The sequence below is a fragment of the Rhamphochromis sp. 'chilingali' genome, assembly GCF_963969265.1.
Source record: "Rhamphochromis sp. 'chilingali' genome assembly, chromosome: 6".
NCBI lineage: Eukaryota > Metazoa > Chordata > Actinopteri > Cichliformes > Cichlidae > Rhamphochromis > Rhamphochromis sp. 'chilingali'.
The window spans coordinates 18,771,094-18,789,299 of record NC_137933.1 but is presented as its reverse complement, the minus strand read 5'-3'; the positions used below and the strand labels follow the sequence as shown (position 1 = coordinate 18,789,299).

General features: G+C 40.6%; 1 protein-coding gene across 2 annotated transcripts in view; it reads right to left on the bottom strand.

Annotated features, from left to right (window-relative positions):
• Nucleotides 1-402: 402 nt before the first annotated feature.
• The window catches only part of LOC308397908 (LIM domain only protein 7-like), a 32,784-nt gene continuing 14,980 nt past the window's right edge, over nucleotides 403-18,206 (bottom strand). The window contains exons 10-29 of one of the 2 annotated variants that reach the window (XM_080884162.1): nucleotides 15,874-15,933; nucleotides 14,968-15,136; nucleotides 14,111-14,247; nucleotides 12,927-13,107; nucleotides 12,130-12,726; nucleotides 11,145-11,459; nucleotides 9,543-9,657; nucleotides 8,726-8,887; nucleotides 8,457-8,635; nucleotides 8,284-8,347; nucleotides 5,195-5,220; nucleotides 4,960-5,067; nucleotides 4,783-4,866; nucleotides 4,314-4,507; nucleotides 4,086-4,130; nucleotides 3,751-3,803; nucleotides 3,496-3,667; nucleotides 3,203-3,385; nucleotides 1,255-1,357; nucleotides 403-971 (exon numbers count right to left, since the gene is read on the bottom strand). In XM_080884162.1, the coding sequence (XP_080740288.1) occupies nucleotides 927-971; nucleotides 1,255-1,357; nucleotides 3,203-3,385; nucleotides 3,496-3,667; nucleotides 3,751-3,803; nucleotides 4,086-4,130; nucleotides 4,314-4,507; nucleotides 4,783-4,866; nucleotides 4,960-5,067; nucleotides 5,195-5,220; nucleotides 8,284-8,347; nucleotides 8,457-8,635; nucleotides 8,726-8,887; nucleotides 9,543-9,657; nucleotides 11,145-11,459; nucleotides 12,130-12,726; nucleotides 12,927-13,107; nucleotides 14,111-14,247; nucleotides 14,968-15,136; nucleotides 15,874-15,933 (2,992 nt within the window). In that variant the 3' untranslated portion in view covers nucleotides 403-926. The remainder of the gene's footprint in view (nucleotides 972-1,254; nucleotides 1,358-3,202; nucleotides 3,386-3,495; nucleotides 3,668-3,750; nucleotides 3,804-4,085; nucleotides 4,131-4,313; nucleotides 4,508-4,782; nucleotides 4,867-4,959; nucleotides 5,068-5,194; nucleotides 5,221-8,283; nucleotides 8,348-8,456; nucleotides 8,636-8,725; nucleotides 8,888-9,542; nucleotides 9,658-11,144; nucleotides 11,460-12,129; nucleotides 12,727-12,926; nucleotides 13,108-14,110; nucleotides 14,248-14,967; nucleotides 15,137-15,873; nucleotides 15,934-18,206) is intronic. The other variant, XM_080884163.1, reaches the window with a different exon arrangement.

Here is an 18,206-nt window from a genome sequence, read left to right as displayed (position 1 = left end):
GATGTTTTGGGGTTTTTTGTTGTTTTTAAAAACAGAAATGACTGGACTGCTTTCTATTACCTCATCATCGACTAAAGGTGCAACACCATCCAGTATCCGGCTGGGCGAAGGCTTTCAATTTGTTCCTTCTTCCAAATTTCTTTTACCAATGTGAAACACGTTGTGTAAATGTTCTGCTTCTTTCGTTTATTGATGACACTTTACTCCAGTTAGGACATTAGTACGTCCAGTAATAAAGGTGCACTGGTCATTGCATTACGTGAACAGTCAGTATGTTCACCAACAAGTAAAGACAGTCAACTGTGAAGTCATTTCTTCTACAGTGACAATTAGATCAAAGTGAGATCAATGCTGCCACCATGTGGTATACAAATGAACAACAACACTTGTATATGTTCAGTCCACTTTATTTACAAAGACATTTCAATTAAGAGGCTGATTTGTATGTGAGACAGTCATACATTACACACACACACACACACACACACACACACACACACACACACGAGATTTACCCCAGTGTGTATTCAGTGACATTACAACAGAACAGAAAGTGCTTCAGTACACGTTAAAATTCATTTCCATACCAGAGTTACACGAATAGCCTCAAGAAATAGCTGATAATTTTAACACGGCACACGGATCTGAAGACACTAGCATTAAGATGAAGGCGTAAATCAAACAGTTCCCATCATATCTTTATTTCATATATTAAATCTAACTTGGAAATAAATTAGCAGGAGAAAGGTGGTCAAACGAGGCACCACTTATGTCATTTACAAAAAAAAAAAAAACAGAAGTATAGGTTCTACTTTGCCAAAACTCTATATAAAGTTTTACCGATGCTCAGGAAGTAGAAGCTGTGAATTGGCTGCGATTTCCTCTGTACAGCATAGCTTTGCTCAGAGACCCCCATGCCACTGTATTTACTCTTCAATCTGGAGTACAGCAAGCTGCTCACATGGGGGTGACTAAAATGCAAGTAAACATGGTACCTTGAAAAACAAGTTTTTAAAGGTGTAAATATGTGACATCTTAAACACATTTTAAAGTATTATAAGAAAAGTTAGCTTTCAGTGAGTGATGGGTAATAATTCCAGTTTTTCTACAGAACAATAATCAAACAAAAAATGATTTTATAGACTAAGTCATACATAATGCAATGTTAAAAAAAATGAAAAAGCAATCTGGAAGGTTAATAGAGGGACAGAAACTAAAGTGTGATGTTCATGTCTCACAATGACCAATACTTACACCTGAGTTGGAAATAGCAGCGTTCACAGAAGGGCTTCCTGTTTCGGATTTGAACCTGGGCTCCATTCTCTCTTCCTCCGAGATGTTGATGGCAGCCCACGCACTGAGGGGAGGACGGGGAAGTGAGAAAGGATTCAGGGACCATCTAAGACAAATCCAGCCGAGCTGTGACGTGGGTCTTTAGCGTCTAAATTATTTCACCAGACGGTCCGCCACCCGAGCACAGGATAACCAAGCTTTGTTTTGCGTAAAAACCCCACAGCATATAAATATCACAACAAGTGTGATGTGCATCTGTGACTTACAGGGAGGCAGAAGTGAAATTGCTTTTACATCTACATGCTAATGAACCAAGGCCAGCTAAATCTAGGGGTCCCCTGCCAGTGAGACTTTCACAGCAAGGATCTAAAAGCAAAGCAGGACAGCAGGTTGGCTTCTTCCACTATGCGCATAATAAGTAACTGAGAAAATAATGACAAACATAACAGTGGGCTTGACCACCACCCCCAGAAGCTTCACAGACAAAGAGACAGACTGGCTAATGAAAATAGATTCATGAAAGTGATAGAAACACTCCTCCTAGCAGATGCAAACTGATAACTATGATTGGAAAACAGACCACAGACATGAGACTCCTGCCAACCTCACAAAGCAAGTTGCAGTCACATTAGTCTCAACCCTAAAATTTTGTTCAGAATTAACCCCCAAAACACATACAGGGTTCAGTTATACTGGGTGTATGTTTTTCTTCTCTTAAATGTTCATTTTAACTGGGACCTGTTATGTTAAGTAGGGCGCAAGAATAAAAACTGAAAATTTGAGTAGAACTGAAAATTTGTATAAGTCATGTACATATTAGGCCTCTGCATAAAACACGTCATTTTAGCGCCTCTCCCTTTAAATCAACTTTCTTCTGATAGGCTGTCCCTCGCAAACAGATTCAAACAGCAGATGGGTATGGCTTCTGTTAAGCCAGAGCTGTGTGCTTGATATCACCATATTAAGATATACCTTTTATCATATCATAATATCTATCATAAATCTATCATATATCTATCATATAGATGATAGATACCCAGATGAGATCATAGATTAGAAAAAAAGGGGTCATAAATCTAAAGTTTAGAGGAGTCTGAGCATTTAGCTCACAGGGATAACTTGCACATGTATGCATATCTAAGTCCGAAACTTTACCTCTTTAGAAAAATATAAAATAAAATATGTGCATCTACCATAGGGCAGAAAATAAGAAAAAAATTAAAATAGATCCACTACTGTGGTGGAAATCCTACACTCCGGCAGTATTGAACTTTAAAGTTCCAAAATTATGAGAACTTTGGTCAACACATAAGAAATCAGGACCAAGTCTCTTGTCTTGCAGGGGCAGCTTTCTTGTCTCTTGCCTACAGATTCTGCAGCATTGTATGCAGATTCACAGAAATTATTGCTAATAAGTCATCATGTGTTTTGTGCATCATTTGCCGTTTCCATTTGTTGTTGTTCCATTGTTGTTGCGTTCAGAGTTTAAGTGACTGAACTATAAGAAAATAAGTTCCGTGTTTCTATTGGCCAACCATGAACTCTGATCACATTTTAACTATAAAAAACTGAAGGACCTCATGTCAAAAATGGAATAGTTTCCTTAGAGATGAGGAGCAGTTGCAGCTATTTGCAGGTATTGGAGCTATTGTGACTGCACCTTAACCCAGGTAAACCCTCTCACCTGAAAACAGCCAAGGTGGAAGTAGAGACTAAGAGCCTCTATGACCATAGCTGGTCTACTACCAAGGATACGCCCACAGACAGAGCAATTCCTCCTGCCATTGACCATCCTGGGGCAGGCAAATGGTAACCAAGTAAGGCCAAAAATGTCTGTAAAGACCTTTTTTTTTTTTTTTTTAAGTACATGTACAAGAGATGAAAGCTTGTAGTTTACATAGATGTGTACCTGGCCTGATGACAGGACTGTATGTAAGGATTTCTCAGGGATAATACTGATCCAGTGCTGTATCGCGAAGAGGCATTCCTACTCGGTGTAACGTAACCTGCAGCAGCCGAGTGTGGTCGAGGGTAACTATAGATTGAGGATTGGGGCTGACGCAAATTATCAAGATTATCCAGAGAGTCATATCTGCAGGTAAGAAATCACAGTAGTAGAAGAACAATTGGAAACACACGGACTGAAAAACAGGCCATTGGGCAATGAGTCCAATCTTAAATGCAGCTTGGCTGAGGTCTCACCTTTTCAGAGGAAGCCCAACAATCATGGGATCCTTGTAAAAGCTGCTGCTGCGCTGACGTATCCAGCTGTTGTCAGTCAGAAGCTGAGTCCTTTTCTTCATCTCCTCTAAAATCTGCTGCCTTTCTTTCTCAGCCTTGGCCACAGACAGTCCTTTTCTTTTACTCTGATCCCCTGAACAAAAGCACGTTGAACGGGTTAGAGAAGTACATCTCCAACACAGAAATGGATAATATAAGAGGAAGAGCTAAACTCACCTCTAGAATACTTGTGAGGCCCAGCTAATACTGGGGAAGACAAGGACTTTGTCCTATGGGAACAAGAAAGTCTGCATTATTCAACCCTGAGAGCAATTTTTAATTCAAGTCCACAATATTTTGATGTGATTTTCTTTTATTTCTTTTAAGAAATTGTGCTTTGAGTCATAAATCAAGCATTTGTTAAAAGTGTTTTTCTCTAAAAGAAAAAAACAAACAATTATCTACCTTTATAATAGCTTAATTTACAAAAATCACTGAAGTGGTGTGCAAAACCTGGACCTGCGTGACTAAAACTACAAATACAGTGGAAATTGGACCAGGCTTGATCTGACCTGTGTGCAGGGGACAGCTGAGCAAAGCCACATGAGCCATCAGCCCTTAGGTACAGCATTAGCAGAAATAAGGCCCAGCAAAAGCAACAGGAGGCACAGCAGAAACAGCAGTGATGATGATTAAAAAATGCTTTAGAATGTTTTGCAGATGAGACTCTTTGTAATAAACATGCTCTTTGTACCACATGGATAAGAGCAGCATTAAGAAAGAAGCAAAGCTTTATTTACCAGTCTTGTTGGGCAACCATCTCATTCTGCACTTCGTGTGCATTACTTTGCCGTTTTGGCCCCAACAACTCTTTCAGCTTTTCTCCATCAGTGCTCTGCTCTTCTTCTCTGGTTTTCTTCGGCATTGCATTCTCTTGCTGCTGGGTCCTGGCGAGGCCCACATCACCAGAGGTCACCTCAAAGGTTTTCTGGCTCTGAAACATGAATATTGTACGTGTAGAGTATTTAGAGAAAGAAAAACAATATAACACTGATAAAAGTGAGCAAAATAATTCAGTGCGGTGTCAGTGTCAGAGCTGCTGACTGAAAATGCAACATTATAGTGTAACCAGTGTAATCTCAAAATGTAGTAAAATGTCATACATTAGGATCTTTAAAAAAAAAAAAAAAAAAAAAAACTTCCCTTCTTTGGTGCCTTATTAAGGAAAAAACTATTATAAAAACTGCTGTAAAATGAAAGCGACATTACCCCTGAATTCTTGGGGTCTATTACATCTCGTTGGTCTCTTCGCCACTCTGCCTCCAGCCTCTCCTGGTCCCGCTGATATTTCTCCTAAAAACAAATCCAAAAACACCAGAGCACTTTAATAAAATTGAACTGAACTTCAAGCATATGCTCCTTAGTTCTGTTTGAAAGAGGCTTCACCTGTAGGAGGCGCTCCTGTTCTTCCTGCCACTTCTCCTGTCTCCTGCGATCCTCCTCAAGGTCCCAAGACCAGCTGGATGAGGGGGGGCTGAGCGATGGCACCTGGAGCTGGTGATGCACAGACAGACTGTAAGTTCAAACGTGATCACACTGCAGTACATCAACTCTTTAAACACACGCAGGTGACATATTTCTGACTGTGCACATCCTTTAATCAAATAGTACAGAAACTTACATCAGATATCGCAGATTCTGACCCTCCTGTGAGAGAGAATAATAGTTTAGGACCTGTTTAGTGTTTTGTTTTTTCCTAGAGTAGAGTAGCATCATGCAGGTCTAAACAGACGCAATTACTGGGGACACATTAGAAGATTAAGGAAGACTGGAGAAAAATGTAGTGGATATTTGATTTTGTTCCTGCTTCAGTCAGGAAAGCTCTGCTAGAGGCCTTCATCTGGCCAATCCCAGACAAGCTATATAAAAAAAACCAAAAAAAAAAACCAACCGGTCACTGAAGACTTACCAGTAGGACTGAATTAAACACTTCTCACCACTCATTCAGGATCATCACTCTCCAATGATCAGGGCCAACATGTCGACAGTTTATCAAAATTCAGCACACTATTCTGCTAATGTATCCCCAGCTAAAGATGCCGCACTGCAAATTCTGAAAAAGCTGCTGCAGAACAAAGCCTCAAGAACTTGTAAATGCAAGAAAGGTATCACAGTGTGCGGTAAAGCAAGTACAAATTTGATGTGTTTGCTTGATGATGCAGCATGACACACAGTGGGTCTTTAGCATCGCAACAGCAGCTACACACAGTGCAAATATTTACCACATAAGTACACCCACGAGCTGAATCCTGCACAGCCTGAAGAGAAAAGCCATCGTAGGACACACAGAATCATCAACAACCACAAAGGACAGCAGAGGATATCAGTCTTCGTGCCAGAAAGTTACTGATCAAACAATGAAAACAACATAAAGAACCGTTGCACACAGTGGGCTCTTCTCATTTCTCTGTTTTGTGCCTCCTCATCTCCTCCGCCTCCTGTCTGAAATCAATTCCAGTGTGTCATTATTTAGGGATGCCTTAATTTCCAAAATGCATCTCAAGGAGAGAGGAGCCAGGAGAGAGGTTGCAGGTTGCTGAAGGGACATATGAGTGAGGAAGTACTCTCGATATATTTAAAAGAACCATCATGATGTACCATGGGTGGCTGTAGCTCAGGTGGCAGAGCAGGTCAGCCACTGACCAGAAGGTCGGTGGTTTGATCCCAGGCTGCCTCCTGGCTGCATGACAAATATCTTTGGGCAAGATACTAACCCCGTGTTTGCCTACTGGTCGTGGTAAGAGGGCCTGGTGGCGCCAGTGTCCGGCAGCCTCGCCTCTGTCAGTGCACCCCAGGGCAGCTGTGGCTACAATGTAGCTTGCCGTCACCAGTGTGTGAATGTGTGTGTGAATGGGTGAATGACTGAATGTAGTGCAAAGCGCTTTGGGGTCCTTAAGGACTGAGTAAAGCGCTATACAAATGCAGGCCATTTACCATTTACCTTTGGTATATGATTAAAGTATAGAAGCTGCCATAAAATATAATGGTAAGCTTAAACAAAACAGACATCACATAGTTATATGAAAGGGGGGGGGGGGGTTAAAAAAAAAAGTTTAAAAACTTTCATAGGACTACATACAGACCTATAAAAAACTAGGAAAAGGTCAGCAGCAGCAGATGTTGGTGATCAACTGCACTTGTTTGACAGATAACCAGCACGTGTGAGCACCTTTACAGAAGCAGAAGTTTTGGCAGTTTGCAGGTCTGGAGCACTGAAGTGTGCTAACACAATGCCATCATTTCCCCAGAAGTGAACATCCCAGTGAATTCACCCCAAGGTCAGACCGTGCAATGCTCCGAGAAAATGCAAAAAGCCCAAGAGATGCATCTTCAGACTCTACAGGAGCTGCCAGGAGAAATGCTCTCCTCTCTAAGAGCAAAGCTTCCAAAGGTTTGCAAAGCTGCATCTGAACAAAGTGCACGATTTGTGGAACAATGTCTTTTGGACAGACAAGACCAAAGTGGAGATGTCTGGCAACAATGCACAGTGTAACATTTGGTGAAAACTAAACGCATGAAAACACACAAGCACATCAGCACAGAAGGATGGCGTGCTGGTCTTGTTTTTCAACCACGGGAGCTGAGCACCTCGCAGTCAACGAGTTCACTCAACTCTTCTAGAGTCAAATATGAGACCACGGCCAAAGAAGTGTTGCAAAGGCCTGGTCAAAGTCCAGATCTTAACTTGATTGAGAGGCTGTGGTCAGACCTTGAGGGACCTCTGCATAAACAAACGCCTTCATACTTAAGTGAACTGAACCAATGTTCATCCACAATGATTTGAGAGACCAATATCATCCCCAAAACGATGAATTCAAGTTTTTGCTGCTTAAGATGATTCTAAGCTACTGAATCATGGGGCTTTCCACAGGACTTTATGCGGTCCTGGAAAACCTGTTACATAACTATTCATCTGCAATGACTTCAAGATGATGGCTGCAAAGCTGCATCATTGTCATTTTGTTAAATGCCTCAAATTCCTGACCCCTTCCTGCACCTGATAGGAACTAAGAGGAAATCAATGCAAAAACTGAGAAATGAGAGGAGATCATCTTAATATAGGCTTATATTTATTGTGGTCTCTATATTTTGGACATGATCAGTGCCGTATCTCTGTGGCTGTTTGGTTAAAATTGGCCAATCACTGTGAAAAGCAGTACAGTCTGCGCCCCTGCCCTCAGTTCTTCTGCGATTTTTCATGAACAAACTGTACAACGAACAGCAATTTATAGAAATCCTTTAATAGCTGATTTACTTTGGTGTAATTTGTGGTTACGCTGCTCTGATTAAAGCACTGCTATAAAGTATAATAGACTGATGTTATCACAGTGGTTATCTAGTAAAAGGCAATCAGCTAATCACCATGCATCTTTTGATTCCTTATAATTAGCGTCTCCTAAATATTCTTTAAAAAAAAAAAAAAAAAAAACAAGCATACTAAAAATGCGTATTTAATTCTAATGACAATTCAAACCAAGCCAAGCACCAGCCACCGAAGCCGCTTCACATGAAGTTCAAACTGCCATTTTACCTTGCTGCCTGAAAAATTCTGCCCTCCTTTTCTGATTTTTTCTAATAATAGTACTACAATCTACATGAAGAGGAAGGGTGGACAAAGTGAGAAATTACACATATTACACCCGAGTTATTTTTAGAGGAAGTGTTTTTTTAAAATATCACTGCGATTACACACTTTATGCTTGGTGTTACCTTTATTTCTGGTTGTCCCATGTGTCTCACAAAGTTCTCCACCCATGACTTTACCCTGCATCACCTATGCAGGTGAAAAAAAAAAAAAAAAAAGACACCACAAACTATAAGAAGAGCTTTGATCATTTTTTTTTTTTTTAAATTGCTGTGATAGCTGCTAAAATAGTGCTCACGTTGTCTGTGTGCCCATTGCTTTTGAACCCTTGTGTGACTTGTGTGTCTGGAAAGGCAGCACTGTTGGCATGGTGATCAGGGCACCCTATCAGGACAGGCGAAGAAGCAGCAGTCAGATTGAGGGTCACCCTGCTCTGGCCTGGCTGGCTGTGATGAGTCCCCTCGCCGGTGCTCCAATCTAATTAAAAACAACTAGCTATCAACTCTAAGACCACGCTAATAATTTCAGGAAGTGGTAAAACAGAGCCGCTTTTACTCAATATCCTACCCTTGTTGCCATAGCGCCGAATGTCCATGGTCAAACTGCCGGTTTGCAGGGCAGATGACATTTTATCCCTCCACTGGTCTGAGTTCATGTGTGCCACCGCAGCTCCATCGACGGCCACGATCTCGTCGTCGACACGCAGCTGGCAGAGCTCGGCTGGACTGCCTGAGGGAAGAAATGAAGAAAGATGAAAACGAGTATGGCATAACATGAAAAAACGAAAGTGCCAATTCAGAAATTATTTGCTTAGCATGAAGTGAGAAACACAGTAGGAACTGTTCCTATCTGAAAGTGGGCCACTAAGCAGCGAGTAAGTGACACCTCTCTCATGTCCAATTCATTATTCATGGTTGCGTTTTAAATCACTTTGGTAGTTTGATGCTCAGAAGCCCTCAAATACTGTAAAACTCCTAGGTTAAATTTTCTCTTCCCTACAAGTAACCGTATACATAATTACCATGTTCAGAAAACATAATCAAAATGTAGCCGTTTTGACATCTCTCCCCCCCCACCAGAATAAAAAATAGCTTTGAAATTCTGCACTCTTCCCCTTCTGCTGCATACAATTTCCCTCATAACAAAAATCGACCCACTAACAAATTTGATGCCTTTTTAGTCTGTGACCTGAACTGTCAGTGTCATCTGTTACCGTTTTATTCTCTAAGCGCTAACCTGTGAGAGCAAATTTCCTCTATAAAAAGCAAAAAAGAAAACATCTGTCACTGACTTGTTCCTGTCTCACACAAAGATGCTAAATGTAACGTTCTGTTCTTGTGACAAAACTTCAGCACTCCAGAGTTACATTTAACAAGAGTCTTACCGGGCTGAATGAGCTTAACTCTCACCCCCGTCGAGTCCCAGTGAGTATGGAAACCAAAGTCAGCTAGACTGTTGGGTTTAAGAGTAAGGCTCACTCTCATGTCACTGTGATCCACCTGGAAACGGAAAAAAAACACACACACACACACACACACACACACACACACACGTAAAGGTGACACCGTGTGATCTAATGTCGAATGCTTCCTAGTGGAAATTAGAGACTTGAGTGGCCCGCTACACAAATATAGTAAGGAAGGGATAAACTGAATGACCAGTTACGGTCAGAAATGCCATATTAATGCTGCTTTAAGTTTGAAACACTGTAGTGAATGGTAATTAAAAAATAAAAATAAAAAAATAAAAATAAAAAGTAAGGGGGGTGACCTCAGAAGTTGTCATGACAACACCATTTAACCTTATCTAATGATATAAATGACACCAGTCTACAAGTCAAAATGTCTGAACATAAACATTTCCCAATATTCCAAAATGTTAATTTTCTGGTCGTCACTGAGCTTATTTAATGAGAACAATCATTCATTACACCTTACGATCCCTCTCCAAGTGTCTAATTTCATGATATAAAAGACGGATGTAGCCATCATGGCTGTTCTCTACATCCCATCAAGCCCCATTTTAAAGCCTTGGGATGAGCAGTCTCACCGTTGTTTTTTGGATAGATGCAAAGAGGAAAGTGCACAAGTGTGCAACCTGTCAAACAAGTCATTAGCCAATAATCATACCACAGATAATTCTCAATTTTTTAAACATTTTTTTCCTCCCAAGACGACCCAAAATAAGTCAAACTAATTTTGGGTCAAAAACTCCGCAGGAAACTGTTTACAGAGGTAAAGACAGAAAGCTGCTTTCCCAGACATCTATAGGACCAAAAGTCTTTCTGCAACCACAGCTTTTGCCACCTGGTGGCTTTCACATGTAATGCAGGTTTAAGATGTTTCTGCATTGGCTTCATTGTCTAGTGTAAAATTGTGACCTTCCAACTTGGACAAAGATTGAGGAAACCCCCAGGAGCAGACTGTCAATGCTCTAGCTCTGGGACAGTGAAAAAACAAAACAAAAACAACAACAAAAAGAAAACCAAAGAAACAAAAGAGCCGCACACATGCAGCTGGTCAGGCCCCTGAACTAATGCACTTTGAGAGTGGAAACTGGATTTTTCCACTGAAAACTGCTGTTAGCTTTCACTGTAGCCCAGGTTCATGAAAGTCAAGTACATTCGATACAGAAGCTGATGTTTGCTCTCTGCACAAGTCTGGGGTCCATAGTGTAACTACACAATAACTGCAGGGGGTCAGAAAGTGACGTTGAGGGAGTGATTTGAAAATGGCAGCAGCTCTAGAACTGGTCCAGATCCAGCCAGTTTAAATCTGATTTTATATTATCATCCTCCTCATCCTTTATTTATCCAGGTGAAAAGTTTAATTGAGATTTAAATCTCATTTCCAAGTGAGACTTGGCCATAGGGCAGCAAACTTTTATAGGAGTTTGTTTCATTCATTTTTTCTACAGAGCAGTGGGTAATCACATAAATGCCATTGATTTGATATGATCTTACAAGTTCAAAAATACTCCAGCATACCTTTGGAAGATCTGTGCTTCCATCAGCTGAGAAGGTCAAGCCTCTATTTTGACGAGACTGCAGATTTGAATAAGGTTGAGGCAGTATCTGGCTTTGAATGGAGGGTCGATAGTAATAGCCACTGCTCTGAAAGGAGGTCTGGCTGGAAAGATTGGAGCTAGTCACTTGCTCTTCCTGTCCTGCACCAGTCTGCTTCCCCTGGTTGGTCTGATACGGACCGCTCAGCTGGGCGGTCGCAGTCTGTCTTTTCAGAGATGGTGAAGATGGAGAATCCTCTCTCTCACTGTTCAGCAGCACACCCTGATTGTCATCTACCTGGAGATGAAGAAAAACAAGATGTGCTCAGAATCTGCAGCGCTGAAATGTTAAAGTAGGGCCTTAAAAATGTGTAAAACCAGCAGATTCGTGAGAAATGTGTAATCTGGGAATGAACTCCGCAGTGCAGCAGCACTTCTTTTATTAATGAGGAAGGCAATCAAAACAAAAGGTAACAAGTTAGCTCAAACAGTGTGCACAGACAGACACATACATACACAATGCTCTCATTACACCAACTTACTTAAGCTTATTAGGCTGTCTTAACAAATCCCTGTACACCACGTCAGACACTAAAATGCAATTTAGCCAGAAAAATAACAGGCTGACTGTAAAATAATGTCAGAACGACATGTTTTTCTGTTAAGCAAAAAATTAAATAACACTTTTTTTTTTAAAGTTTGGATTTAGACCCAAGGTTTCCTGGCATCCATGTTCATCACCATAAGCATTTTCAGCTCTTATAATTGCCCAAACATGGTTTTTAAGCTTGATCAAAAACCTGAATGAATTGCAGGTTTGACAGTGACATTGTTAATATTTAAACTGAGTCAGCTGAGGAGGAAGATGGGTGTTAGGCTGGATTAATGCAGTTAAATGGATACGGTGTGATAAAACCAATCTTTTTAAAGAGCAACAGGGCCACAGACGCAGCAACCAGTGAACTCACATTGTACATCCTGGGCAGTGATGACACTCTGGACTGCTTGGTCCCAAAGGGTCTGGCTGTGATAGCAGAAGAGAGACGGGATGAGCCCTCAGACCGACGGTAACCACGGGGAAGGCTGGCTGAGCCAGACCAGGAAACAGTTCTGGGCAAGAACTTGTAGACGCCTGGAGTCTGCGGGGCCGTGCTTTGCTCTGCTGCTGCTTGCCAAGAGGACTTCTGTCCGTCTTCCTGAGAGTTGTCGTTCTGATGCGATAAATCCTCACCAGCAGTTTTAAGCTCCGGATGAACATAAAAAAATGCTTTTCGTTCACTAGACATGGATAAAGTGGGACTTTTGTTGCTTTTAGAATTTGTGGTCTCGTTCAGCTGTAAAGCTGTAAAATGAGTGGAGATTTGGTTTGTAAGGCCATTTTGTGGCTGGGAAAGTTCACAGGTGGACTGGAAAGGAGCTGTGCTGCTCTGGGATTTCACTTGGGTTTGAGAGATCACAGGAAAGCCTAGAGAAGGCATGCCAACTCTTGCTTCATCTAAAGCCGTGGAGGCAAAGTGGATCTCCTCTCCCAAGACTTTTCCATCAGGGACAACCACTGCTCCACCCTGAGAGGAAAGGGCCAACAATGAGAACAGTTATGCCATCTGGCAATATAATAAAAACACCTAATAGGTTATAACACTTTTCACAACTCAGCTGTACTCAAGAAATTTTTTAAAATCATAAGCATTTTTAATCCCATTATTAAAACAGTGTGTGGTGCTCATTAACATCAGGGAGGTAAAACTCAATAGTGTAAACCTACTTGAGCATGGGTTGAGCTCTGGGAGCTAAGAGGAACCGTGGGGCTGAAAGGTGCCTCGGTGGCATAGCTGCGGGCCAGCAGAGCTCGAGTATGTGGCCGGAGATCAGAGCTTGATTTTGATGGAGAAGTTGTTGAGTAAGGACGAGGCGCTGTGTTCCTGGTCCAAGGTGACTGCTGGTATCTGGGGTATTAATATGCAGGGGAAGAGTAACCGAAGGATTACAGGTAGCAGAAAACATGAAGGAAGGACAGGCATCACAACTCACGAGTATATATACAGTTATAAAAAGGTACAGTGCTGTGAAACTGTATTTGACCTCTTGATTTCTTGCATATGTGAAATGTTTCATATCAAACAAATATTAATATAAGACAAATATAAGCAGAGTATGAATAAAATGAATTAAGGTTAAATGAAAAGTTATCCAAGCCTACTTGGCTCTGTGTGGAAAAAGTAGTTGCCCCCTAAATCTATTAACTGGTTGTTCCGCCCTTGACAGCAAGAGCTGCAATAAAGTATTTGTGATAACTGGCAAAGGGTCCTTCACATTGCTGCCCACTCATCTTTGCAAAATAAGTTTCATTCAGTCACACTGGAGGATTTTTGTCCTGTTTAATATTATTTAAGAATGAACTTTGACTAGGCCACTCCTAAAGCTTCATGGTTTGTTTTGGTTTTTTGAGCCATTCAGAGGTGGACTTGCTGGTATGTCTGGATCACTGTCCTGCTGCATAACCCAAGTGGTTTTGAGTTCTGATGGTCGGACATCCTGCTTCAGGATCTTCTGGTAGAGAGCAGAATTCATGGTTCTATCAATTACAGCAAGTCATCCATGTCCTGAAGCAGCAACAGCCCAGTTCAGTGAAACTGAAATCTGCTTTCTGAAATAAATGCGATTAATCACAATTCATGATTTACTTTTTCCACACAGGGCCAGCTTTGCTATGATAGCTTTCTGCCCTTAATAAATTAAATTATTAAAAAAAAACCTTGTGTTTATTCAGGTCATCTTTGTCTAATATTATTATTATCTGATCGATGATCTGAAACAAATAAGCCAAAGATAAATGAATAAAGAGTAAAAAAATTCTTTCATGCCACTGCAAATAGCTGTACATTAGGCATTGTTTAAAAATATTTAAGAATTTATTCTTTTTAAAAACCAATTGTAGCACAAACATACTTTAGTTTTGCTTCATTCTTCTCAATAGTTGTCACAGACCCGTTGATCATCTTATCCATTACATGCTCTCTGTCTTGTGATTTAGTTCGAAGTTCAGACTTTGTGCTCCTACGACGGGTTTTCCACTTTTTCAAGTCCTGAAAGAAATGCACAACATCAACCAACTACACCACTGCCTGTGTACTTATCAAAAAGTACCCCCCCAAAAAGCCACTTCAATTTAGACCACATCTGCATTCTTGGTTTACAAATACAGTAACTATTAACCAGCATGAGTATATTCAGATATGCTCTTAACACACGGAGTTTTTTGATCTCTAAACATTCAACTATTTTCCACTTTTTAAGAGATGATTTATCCAAATTTCAGGAGCAAGACGACCATATTATTGCTAAAACCACTTTCTAGATGGATGCAAACTGCATTTCGTTGCCTTGCACTTGTAACGTGTCCAATGAAAATAAAGTTGATTTTTATTCTATTACTGCTCTACAGGCTGTTTTTTTATTTATTTATTCTATTAATGTCATGCCCCACCTTCTTACCTCTCAGGTTTCTCCTTAGTACCCGAGGACCTTCCCAACTCAGGAGCTGCTGTCAATATTCTTACTCCATTTGCCATTCTCTTACAACAAGTGTCTAATTTAGCGAATCTTGAATTTGTAATATGAAATGTCAAAAATAAGCTTTAAATTTCAACTTATAAGAATACGAAAGACGAGTCATTTAAATGTGCAGAAAAAGCAAAATGTGAAGATCTACAATTACCATCTGATGACAAAAATGCTCAAAAGCTTCAAAACACCAAACGGACCGTGAAAAATATTGCTGTGTCAGCATTTATGCATCAACTTACATCCTGCCACTGAGCTTCGGCATCCTTGGCAGCAACGCTACACTTCCTTCTGTTGTCTTGATTCCACAGTCTTGTCAATCCGGTGTCCTGACTTTCATCATGACTAGTGTTTGCATCAGGAGCCTTTCGCACAGGGTACACCATGGGGATGTCACTGAGAGATTTGCTCCTGGTTCAGACACACGGGAGGCAAGGCACTTAAACAATGATGGATGACATATGATTACACTGCAGCTTCATATTGCATGAAAGTGACACTTCTGAGCACCACGTAGCAGGGTATGCATGATAACAGCCACATTGCTTGCATGCACACGCACGCACACACAGCACACGCTTACACATGTATACACAACAGGGTGCAGTTCTGCCAGCTGTAGCAGCACATTCTGCAATGAAATGACAGAATCCTCAGCGAAGTGCGAGCACGAATGTAGCATGCCAGTCAAGCAATGCAAAAGTATTGAGAAAAAAAAAAAAAAAAAAAAAAAAAAAGTAACAGATGTTGCTGTCTGGATAACACAACAGTCATGACTCATAACAGGTAATAACACTGCTCTGGGCAACAGAGGATGTCATACATGACATTCAAATAACTTACAGCAGCATTTAGAAGGTGGTCTATCAAAACAATGACATAATCTGATGGGAGGAACCAAGACTGATTACAAACAGTCCTGTCATAAATTCCACTGTCAAGCCTGTGCCCAGAAAATTAATAGAGGTGATGTGCACCACACGCTCCACCTTCATGAAAAGGGAAACTATTCTGGTGGCATTATTTTGGTTCTTTACAACCTGAATGCAAACAAAAGCATACCTGGATGAAGCAGCACTAAAGCAGTCACGTCAAAGCGGCCTCAAACATTTTTGCTACGATTTTATGTTTAAAACTTTGGAACTTACCAAATCCAGCCAGGATTGACCTGAACTGGTCTCTCAGGCTTGACCTGGGTTTGACTGGCTCTAAAGAACCAGAGAAACAGATATGAAGACTGAAGAACATTGTGTGCCTACATGTAGTGGACCTGGTTTGATAAAGCATCCAGCAACATGCTGCATAACATAAATTAAAAAAAAAAAAAAAAAGTGGTCAGGATAAGAGGTTAGACCACAAAACACAAAGAGGTGCTGTATGAATGAGACCATGTTTTTGTAATACACACGACTTCAAGACCACAGCCACTCAAACCCATCTCACACACACTAACACACACCAGACAAAATGTTTTTGTACTGCATATAAAATACTCCACGCAGTTTCTTGACCTGTGGCATCATACTTTATTTTTCAAAAGCGATGACATTCACACAGTAAACTGAAAAAAAAATAAAAATAAATTGAAGGCACAGCTCATGTTATAAAGAATGTGAACAAACTAACAAATGCATCACTCAGCAATGTGGCAGATACAACATTTGGGTGGTTTTAAAAAAACCAAAACAATGATCTTGATAATTTCATACAATAAATGAGAAAAACTGTGCATGTTTTAACATCTTCTCATTAGCTGGATATTTGTAAATGTGTGGAAAGGCTTCAATCCAGTTTGTGGTTAGGATTGTTATGATCGTGTGCTTGTTATGTACGGCTCTTCAAGACAGCTGCAAAAGTTCAGGCTTGTGTTCAGGCTTCTGGGGCTCTCCAGATACGAAGTCAACGTCAAACTCTTCTGCAAAAGCCAAGGCTTTACGGCTACAGTCAAAGAAAAGAACAGCAAATATATGAAATGTGTGCAACACAATTAGCAGCAGACCTTATAGACACAGGTCTTACAATGAAGGATTAAAAACGGGATTAGCAAACTAATATTTAGTTTGCTACAGCTGCCATATAAATCCACCACTGCGTCACACTTTTGGTTATTTTAGCATCACATCTTCATGTTAGAGTTTAATGTAAGTAAAAACTAAGCTCAAGCCAGTAAAGGCAGCCATTATTTTATTTCTGCTTTGCAAAGCAATCCATGAATTATTTCCAGCTTTAAGTAGTACAATACTGCAATTCTACCATTGTTTTGTATTAGTTTTAAGCATATTTCTTTGTTAACACTGCTTTGAATGATAAAAAGAGACAGACCTCAGGCGCTGCATTTTATGATACCAGGGACGTCTTTGGGAGCCAAGGTAGATCCTGCGTACACGAACCTCCTCTTCAGGTGTCCAATATTGGGGTAAGAAGCGGTCATAATGCAGATTGGCAGATGTCTGATGAAGTGTCTGCTGCATTCGTCTAAAATGCAAGTCGTCTAGCACTGGGTCTGCCTCAGTATAATCACCCTCCGAGTCTTCCTCACACAGAGCTTGCAGGAAAAGCTCTTCAGTGGCACACTCAGGAGAACAGATAGTGAAGTGGCATTGAGGAGACGGAGGGGCATCTGCAGTGCTGCAGTAAACAGTGATATATCCAAATCTACGTTTAGCCACAGCCAATAGTGATCATAGATAAATCAGCTGGAATGAGCTTGAATGGAAGCGGCTCCAAATTTTACCAAGCAGACATTTGATTAATGCCTAAAAGCAAATCACTCTTTAGTTCTTGAGGATATTGTTAGATTTACAAAATTACTTTCATTGTTCATGCAGTGAACATGCTTTTTATTGTGGCCAAGTAAATAGTAAAGCAGAGCATTTGCATCCATATTTAGTTTCAGGGGAAAAAAAAAAAAAAAAAAAAAAAAAAAAAAGACTGGCACAAGCAACAACCCGTGGAGTCAAAAATAATGTTTAACACTACAGTTCCTGGAGTGAGCCTGACTCCAAAGATGGGTCCGTGCCCATCGACCTCTCAAGTCTGACGTCATTAGCGATTTCGCTCTTTTCAGTGACAAAACTCTTCTTGGTTCCTAAGCTCAAACACTGCAGCACCACTGAGACTTAAAGATGTCCTAAATTCGCTCAGTTTCAAAGTAAGTATCAGAGTGGATTCATGACATTTAATGGAGTTTGAAGTTAGCTTCCTAGTTTCCATGTAAAGATGATATCCTGCGTTCTCACTGTGAGATTTCTGGAAAACTAAAACATATGGCTCTGCTATCACTATGGACATAAATGGAGACAAACCTAAACTAAACCATTCGCTCGCTATGAAAAATTCCTGATCTTCAGCTTCATGTACCCATTCAAATCTTCATCAGCTTTAGTGATTCTTTTTTGAAGCATTCAAACTTTTGGTGTCTGGCAAACTGTGAGCACATGTGCTGTAGTTAGATTGTGAGATTTTAAACCCTAAGCTTAAA